The 9,000-nt window shown below is 44.6% G+C and overlaps 1 protein-coding gene across 1 annotated transcript in view; it reads right to left on the bottom strand.

Annotated features, from left to right (window-relative positions):
* Nucleotides 1–125: 125 nt before the first annotated feature.
* TMEM129 (transmembrane protein 129) overlaps nt 126–9,000 on the bottom strand; it is an 11,848-nt gene continuing 2,973 nt past the window's right edge. Inside the window, exons 3-4 of the mRNA XM_025204445.1 lie at nt 2,763–2,922; nt 126–1,148 (exon numbers count right to left, since the gene is read on the bottom strand). Coding sequence (XP_025060230.1) covers nt 900–1,148; nt 2,763–2,922 — 409 coding nt within the window. The 3' untranslated portion in view covers nt 126–899. The remainder of the gene's footprint in view (nt 1,149–2,762; nt 2,923–9,000) is intronic.

Genomic DNA, 9,000 nt, shown 5'->3' on the forward strand with positions numbered 1-9,000 from the left:
GTAGTTGAACACTCTTTTACATTATTAAAATAATTAAGGTTGTTGCTGCTTTCCTTCCAAATATAGGTAAAAGTCGTACTTAAATTCTATTAGCTGAAGAAGGTTGATTTACCAAGTAAAACAGCTCTGGGACATAAGTGTTTAATTAGAAGATACTCTATGCAGAAACAATAGCAGTTTAGGTCAATGATCTATATATAAACATACTAATAAACCTTTCTTGCATGTTAAAAATGTCTGTAAACACGAGGGCAGAGCAGAACAGAATAAAAAAGAAAAAAGAAGCGCAGGTGTCACATGTACTACTATAGATAAGAAAACTCAGGCCCCAAAGTTCTGAAGCCCTGTTCAGATGGGGGAATAGGAGAAAAAGAAAGACAGTATTGACATATCTCTTTTAGTGAAAGCCCACAAAGGTTAACAATAGGCTTTGGAAATGAATTCAAGATAAATAAAGGTAGAAGATTTTTAGCCTATTAGCCTTAACAATAGCAATTTGCTTAGGATAAGGAAAAAGCCCTTTGCTAAAAATACTTGTGCTTAAACCCTTTAACTAGAATAGCATTTAAAATAAAGTCAGAATACCAGGATTTCATCCAAAATGAAAAGCAAATGGGTCACCACTGCTTTAAAGTGTGGTCCAAAAGAAATTAAGAATACAAAAAAAAATTCAGCAATCTAGAATGTAAACTGGTGTTTTAGGAAACAAGAACTGAGGATAACTTTAGAAGCACAGTGAAAATAAAAAGACGGTAGGCTGACATTTTCAGGCCCTTTTTGAAGGGGAAACAACAGAGTTTCTACTTCTCCAGCAGAACATGAAATCTAATAGGGCTTGTATCAAACCCTGCTGTGAAATGCATTCAGATTTCGAAAGGTAAACTATACCAAGACACTATTCATCGTATAATGCAAACATCTAAAATGCAAAATTTGGCTCTGCAGGTTGGACAAGGCACTTGGCTTGAAAGCCAGGTCTCTGGGTGCTGCTGATCTTGCCGGCTGGCAAACCATTTGCCCATGCACGTCAGACACCACATTGGGCGACAGTAGCATTGTTGGCATTCTCCTTCGTTTGGCTCTTGGCAGCTTTTTACAAGCTTGATGTTTGCATTCGTCTGCATACACCCGATGCATGGCTCCAGCTCCTACAGAAATAGAGAAGGCCAAAAAATGTAACTTTTATAGGAAATAGTAATGCTTTGCATTTCAATTGGGCTTTCTGCTTTCAAACCATCTCGCACAGCCCAGCAGATAGGACAAGGCACAAGACTGGGAGAAAGAACACCTGGGTTCTGCCCTTAGCTCTATCAATGATTTGTACAGCCCTGGGCCTGTTACTTAACACACTGTGCCTCAGTCTTCTCATCTATGAAGTGGGCATGATTATAGCTGCTCTACACTGTAAAGCAATTTAAGATCCATAAGTAGAAAGTATTGTGCAAGGACCACACATTAGTTATACTCAAATCATCCTAACACTTTCTGTGCCAATGAGCTATTTTCATTTTATAAGTGGGGAACACTGGGGCTCTGACCAGTTAGGTAACTTGCTCCAAATCACTCAAAGTTTCTGAGCGGGGGAAAAACCCTAGATTCTTCCTATTTCTGTGTCTGTGCTTTAACCTCTAAAAACAGGGGTGGGCAAAATGCAGCCTGCAAGGCCATTCTATCCAGCCCACGGGGCCCCTAAAACATTTAGAAAATTCATACTCATCTGCCCCTGGCTGCCTGTCATGTGGCCCTCAATGGCTTGCCAAAACTCAGTGAGTGGCCCTCCGCCCGAAATAATTGCCCACCCCTGGTCTAAAACCACCGTTTCTATTTTGTAATACAAATCATTGCTTACTTCATCAGATATCAAACCAAAAGCCACAAGTCCAAATAGTTTACATTAAATTTTGCACAAGGTAAAAGGTCTGCAATAAAGTGACTCTCTCTTAGCACAAGTTATTTATGCACAACTTGAACCTGCAGACTTGTTTCTGTTGGTTATGTTGGTATTGCAAATGCATAACTGCAGCATGTGCAGACACACTTAAGCTTGTTATGATCTTGCTGGCTTGGATACCAGTGATGGGAAGATGTGACAGCACACCTTGCACAAGCCTGTCCAGGCCCCTTGGTACTTAGGCAGCTGAAGCTCATGCTATGACATCATCACTGCATTGCTACCAGAGCTAGCTAGATTAGAACTAGCTTAGGTATGTCTGCATTCCCTGCCAATGCAACTGTGCCTGAAGGGGAGACATACGCACTGAAACCTGGCCTTTGATTGTCAAGGTGATTTTGAGTCCTAAGAAAGGAAGATCTAATTTAGAAATCATGCCAAATATTAAAGAATAAGGTCTAAATGCAACCTAGTTCTCCTGAAAACTTAGTTGTAATGGTGCTAGACTGGCCAAAGCTAATTGTCATGCATATCAGTTTCAATTATTAATTAGAGTTTTGACTCTAGTTTGCTGGACAGCACCTGCAAACTCCATTTTCAAGTTCCTCAGGTAGCACCTAATCAGGATATTACAATTAAAATAAAGTTCCCTATCACAACATCTCCCAGCCTTCTCTATGCTTATGAGCACCCACAGGCCTCTGGTTGAAAGAGCAGGAAAAGAAAAATATACAGCTAGATTTTTATATGTTAGTTACTGAACTGTAAGGCTGTCATTATATAAGTACTCTAATCACAAGTCTGACCATAGGAATACTGACCATGTCACAAACTATGATTATTACCATCTTAGCTTATTAAAAAGTCCCACCTGATTGCTGGGAGCCGGGTACGTCTGGTTCATTTCCACCAGCGATGTAAAGGTTTCCAGAAATAAGTCACTGAGACTTTGATGGATCACAACATTGGCTGCATTACGGATAGGAGCACGGAGTTTCTCCCGCAGTTCCCCATACTCTGTGGAATTCAGCCTGAAAAGAAAGAGTAGAACAGACTGTCACCTAATCAATCCACTCATGTTCTGCTTATTACTTTGAATATTATCAAAAGAAGATAACACAAAAAAGTTAGGTAACTTGGTGTACACTGGTTCTTGGTCCGAATGTATACACTTTGGTCATTTCTGAGGACAGAAGAGAGGGAAGTGAAAAATACTACAGTAAAAGGAAACTTTTACTTTTCTAAAAATCTAGAAAAGTCATGAAATCCCAAAGTTACATGTTTCTATTTCTGTGCCGGACAAATATGGGGCTTGTGATTTTGAGTGCCCAACCTGAGATGAATTTGAGTTGTTTTGGTCAGAAGTGCTGAGCACCACCACTGATTTCATATGAAGATGCAGGAGGACAATACCTCTAAGAACCACAGTCAAATGGTCTCAAGATGAGCTTTCAAAATCTGGGTAACAAAAGCCACTTTTGAGAATGTTGGTCTAAACAATTTGAAAAGCAGCGCCTAACAGTCCTGTTAGAGTCAAGTCATTTCTTTATTTAGCCACAGGATATTTACAGTAGCTATTGGACAGTGCGTGCTTCTCACCACTGGCCATCAGTGTTTCCATCCAGGCTTCAAAGCACCCCTTGTAACATGGATCAAAGTGTAGTTCAAGCTTCCTGCCTATTTAGTCCCTGGCATCTCTGTTGAGCTGCCAATAAAGGGTATGCAAAAAAGTAATTAAAATATTACCTAAAAATATTTTAAACCTTGTTATTAATAAATATACCAAACTTATCCAATCTCTGCCTTATTTCACATGTCTATAATATTGCTCAGCCCTCCCCCTTGTTTGTTCTCATTCTTTTATATTGTACCTAGTCTATGCGCACCACAGGACAGAGACTGGTTTACCTATATTTATTAAATCAGACACAAACAACATATCTAGCGGTAGCACAAACAAATATCACAACTGCAAACTGTTGTGCTCTTACAAAGTAAAATGATAGTAATGACTGAGGTTTTAAATAGGCTACATTGAGCAGCCATTAGATGGTACCAATTCCATATTATACAGGACTGAAGCCAGCAACACTTACTGTGGGATACCAGGGAGGGTGACGAATAGAGCAGGGGCAGGCTAAGTCTGGCCCACGGGCCACATTGGGCCTGTGGCAAACTCCATTTCTTAGTAGCCCCTGCCCGTGTCATTGTGGCTGGTTTCCATGTAGACCCCAGGAGCAGTGGCACCATGACAGCATGTGGCCAGGGTTTACCTGCCTGTCATGGCCCTGGTAGAGGCAGGCTCCATGCAGTCCACCTCCAAAACTGCAAGTAGTGTACCCAGCCACAAGCTATCTGGGGCTATGCATGGGCTAACTGGCAATGTCATTCTGGGGCTATGCAAACGCAGGTACATTGCTCCCAGTTATGGGGCAGCCTACACAAAGCGACAAGGTACCTCTGAGGGCACTGCTTTGGGCATGATACATTTGTGTAGGGCTAAAAAGAGACACTGGATTTCTCCTAGGACACATCCTTTTACCCTGGGATCCTATGGGGAATAAGCTCACTGTCCTCACATTAAGTATCTGTGAAGTATCCAAATTAACACTTTACTCTGGGACAACATCAGCTAATCATTTGAGCTGTACGTACAGGACTGCCCTGAAATTATCCCAAGCTTTGACTTGTTTCAAAACAACCCGCCCTGGATTAAATTCAACCTCCATTTCTTTCATTAAGCTGTCAGAGGTGTGGCCCAGGTCAGGTCCAAGTGGGATACTCAGTCATGAAATACTAGTTTAGCTATGGCCTCTGCTTTTAAGCACTGCTTCATTTAGCTCTGCTCAGAGCAGGACAACGTAACACCGCTGGTGTCTTTCCTACCAATTACTTGCACAGCTTCTACCACTGGTGAAACTGAAACTGTAAAAAGGTTTGGCTTAAATACCCTAGTGCAGACACAACCAGAGAGGGAAAGGTCTATGTGCTACTGCTAAGTCCCTATGCTATCACATTCTAGCCATGATTTTCTGTTGTAAACTTTCTCGTCCCCTATTTTGAGCCACCATAGTCCTACGGCACCAGTTGTATTCAGAATAAATCACAGCAATCAACACACTCAGCTGCAATTTTTTTTTTAGCTATTGACAGCACACAAGAAAAACCAGGACATGCAAAGTAATTATGGTGTCTAACACAAAAGGCCTACAATGGGAAAGTTGCATCAGAAACCTGTTAAAATTGTGGTTTTGTCACTGCAGCCAGCTGAGACGCAATTAAATGTTTGGTCCAGCCACAACCAGAATGGCTAGAAAACAGTCTTTCAGGAATTATTTGAAAGAAATCTTCCAATGGAAAGGCTAACCTGATTTTAAAGGGTAAGGTGGAAAATGCTTGTCTGGAGTAGTAATAACCTGCTGGTCAGCCTTCTTGAGATAACTTAAATACTGATCATATGCATCTGGAAACACTCCCATCATCTTTAACTACAGCTTCTGTAGCCTGAGAATCATGTTAATAAGCAAAATTACTAGACTTGAGTAAAACTATCCTATATGAGCAAAGTAAATATTACCGAGTTAAAGATTTTTCAGCTGTAGCCTCACAGGCTGTGGATGGAAAGGAAAGAAGCTGCAGATAACAGTGCAGGAGAGGGTAACTAGGAGCAACAGGAATTAAAGAAGTTAGTGGATGATGCACATTTTGTGAAGAAAGGGCTACTACATTTCAAATGTAAGCTGTGCTCCTCAGAGACAATGAGCCTCAAGGAGGTTTTGAATTTTTTCTGCATTAATAATTTGCATTACAATAGCTCCAACAGGCACCAGCCAGACTGGGCCCCACTGTGCTAAGTCTGCACACACACACACACAGTAAGACAGTCTCTGTCCTCACTGTGGATAGACAAGATTGACAAGGCGTGAGCAGGAAAGAGAGGCACAGGGGGAGGGAAATACCTGGTCCAACCCTGCACAACAGGCAGAGCTAGGATCAGAATCTAGGCCCTCCCATGGCCTATTCACTGCCTGCTAGTGCTGTGCTGAGTTAATGCTATTGTGGCAAATTTGCTCCCAGCTTGTGTGAAAACACTGTGCAGTATTCTCTAAGTGTTCAGGGGGAGAATCAACAGCAGCTGGGAGAAGGCTGAGGAGGTCTGGGAGGGAAGACATAGCTGTTGAGGGTAAGATAAGGACAGGAAACAAGTGGTGGGCAGAGCAGCAGCTTGGAGCATCACAGTGGCTGAAGCAGCAAGATAACTGGAGGAGCAGGGGAAAGCAAAGCTGTGGCTAGAGCAGCAGCTTTCAAACTTCCTAAAGTCCAGAACCCTTACATATCACTTCTGCTGAGGAACCGCTACCCCTAGCTCCATGTGAGCTGATGCAGAGCCAGGCAACCCAGTCCGGCAGTAGCAGCAAAGTGCTTCCCAGCCCACTCCACCATTACCCGGATCTAAGTACAGATGTCTAAAAAGCCAGAGGTGGAATCAATCCAATCTACGCAGGTTTCTCTAAGCGGTGTACATTGGACCATTAATGAACAGAACTCATGTTCGCTCTTTGGTTGAGGAAGGCAGGCAGATGCCTGCACTGGCAAGGTCAGAAGGCGCGGGGCAATGCCATACCCCTCCCAACCTACCAGACGTTGCCCAGGACAGCTGAGCCCAGCTGAATGGGGACCATCCCTGATAGCTGCCAAGAACATGCCCCCAACCCCCTGCTGTCTTCTGCAGGGACGGGGGGGAACCGGCACAGAATTTCTCCCCTGCTCCATGGCAGCATGGGGCGTGGTGGGGGGGGAAATGGAGCTCTCACCCTGGCCAGAGGAGCCCAGGGGGATGGGACGGAAGGAAAGCCCCTGTGGCATGGGACTCTCCCTAGCTGGGCAGACCCTAGCTCAGGGAGGATCAGGGCCAGGTGGGGGAAGCCCATGCAGCATGGCCCCCTGCTCTCAGCTGGGCAGACCCCAGCTGGGAGGCGAAGATCAAGACCAGGGCAGGGGTCAGATGCAGCAATTTGCTGGGGGTTGGACTGTCCAGCTCAAGGGGCAAACCCTTGTCACATGGGGATCTCCCCAGCTGTGCAGACCCCAGCTTGAGGGGAGATGGCTCTGTTCTCCTGCCTCCCCCCTACTGCCCAACTTAGTTGACAGATGCAGGCAGGCAGCTGGCTGGGGCACAGAGGTTTTGCTGCCTCAGCTCTGAGACAGCCTGGGGATGGCCAGGGAAAAGGAGCACTGGAGGAGGCTAGCCCACCTGCCCTGCGAGGGGGGAGTTAGCAAAGTGGGGGCCCACAAAGCATTCTGGGATACCAGGGGACTGCAACCTAACTTAAGTCAGAAGGGAATCTGGAAGGGAATTTCGATAGACCAGTCTAACATAAACTGATTACATCTGAAACTACATGTATCCAGGTCAACCTTAAACCACATTCTGCCATTTTTAAACCGGTCTGTGTGCACTGAATTTCAGCTCTGTTACAGGTGTAGACCTGTTTCTGATCATGTATACTGGTCTGTGTGTAATTTCTGTACTAGCCCCAATCTCTTTGCAGAACCCATAATGATCTGTCATGGAAACCCTGGGTTCTGTGAAATGGTTTGAAAACCACTGGACTAGAGTTACTGGTCAGTTGTGAGACAGCAGGAGATGAAGTTGTCTTCAGGGGCATGAGTCTAAAGAGCAAGTTTTAGAAAACCAGTCAGCTGCATGAGATGGGTATGTTGCAACCCCTCGGTTTGGAGAATAGGTTGTACATTACAGTTGTACATGACAGTTAAAGGGTCCGGTTGCTACGTGCCAAGAGAGGAAGGAACTCTCTTCAGTGTAAATGGTAGAAGTCTGCAGGTTTAAAGCAAAAGCCACAGAATCTAAAACCTGCCATTGAACACAGGTGAAGCGTGTGGCCTTGTCTACACGTGGGAATTTTTATAAGAAAAACTTTTCACTATTGCTAATTCCAGTGCAGTTCAGCCTAGAGACATGCACCCATACTGTACACAGAGGGAGGGGGAATTTGCATCCCATTGCAACCTGCAGAGATGTAATTCTATATAAAGAGATGTTATATTTCTCCATATTTTGACTACATAGTCTCTGGAAAACTCTTGCTGCTGCTATTCAATTGACACTGTCGCTCTTTACAGAGCATGATGTGTGCATCAATGAGTTCTTTGATGGCTGCTGGGTCCAATGCATCCTGCTCACAGGTAGGGCACACCCATGCACTAACAATGCTCTGAATCTGAGCAGCAGATTCTTTCCTCCTCTGATGCCAGTTATCACACAACTTGATCCAGTCTGCCTCGCAGCACCTCACTCCAGCTGCAAGCTGACTCCGCCAACCCGGGCGGCATTCTGCACTCCTTTCCCAATCATCCACAGAGATGCCAAAGGATGCCAAGTCACCTTGGCAAGCATCCAGTAGTGAGCACTGTGGTATGGGTGCTATTAGTCAGTTACAAAAGAAAAGCCACTTCTTGGGAGAAAAAAAGTTATCAAGGAAAGTGCTTTATGTCTCACCATGGTCATAATTTTATTGCCACCTCAACAAAACACCACTGAAATAATTACATAGAATCAGCCTGTCATCATTTTCAAATCCCTATATATTTCTGCTTCAATACTTATACTCCTTTGTCAAGCTTTGCCTCACCCACCATCTCCTCCTGCTCCTTGCCAAAGCTTCTACGCTCCATCCACCCCATCACCTTCTCACACAAATCGTCTCCAGACCACTTTCCATGCTTGCTATGGCCTCCTTAAACTCTGCTGCAAGGCCCCTGACTGGTTCACTTTTAAGCTCTGTTATGCTGCCTACAAGTTAATTTGTATATAAATTGTCTATTGATGTTCTCCTAACTCCTGTCTACTTGTCTATCCTAAGACTGTTGGCTCCTTGCTGCGGAAGGCATCCTTTATCACTGTTTGGGAACTCTTAGCGAGCATTACTGTAAATATTGAAACTGACGGACCAATTGCAGATCAAAGCCCCTACAGTCAGGGAGGGAATGGGGCTGGGGCTGACCAGCCGAGGTGGGGATAGGCACGGGACAGAGCTGTAAGCAGCTCATCCGGGGGGGGGGGGGAACGGCCCCCCCGCGGTTGCGCT

This window comes from Alligator sinensis, unplaced genomic scaffold, assembly GCF_000455745.1.
Source record: "Alligator sinensis unplaced genomic scaffold, ASM45574v1 scaffold445_2, whole genome shotgun sequence".
NCBI lineage: Eukaryota > Metazoa > Chordata > Crocodylia > Alligatoridae > Alligator > Alligator sinensis.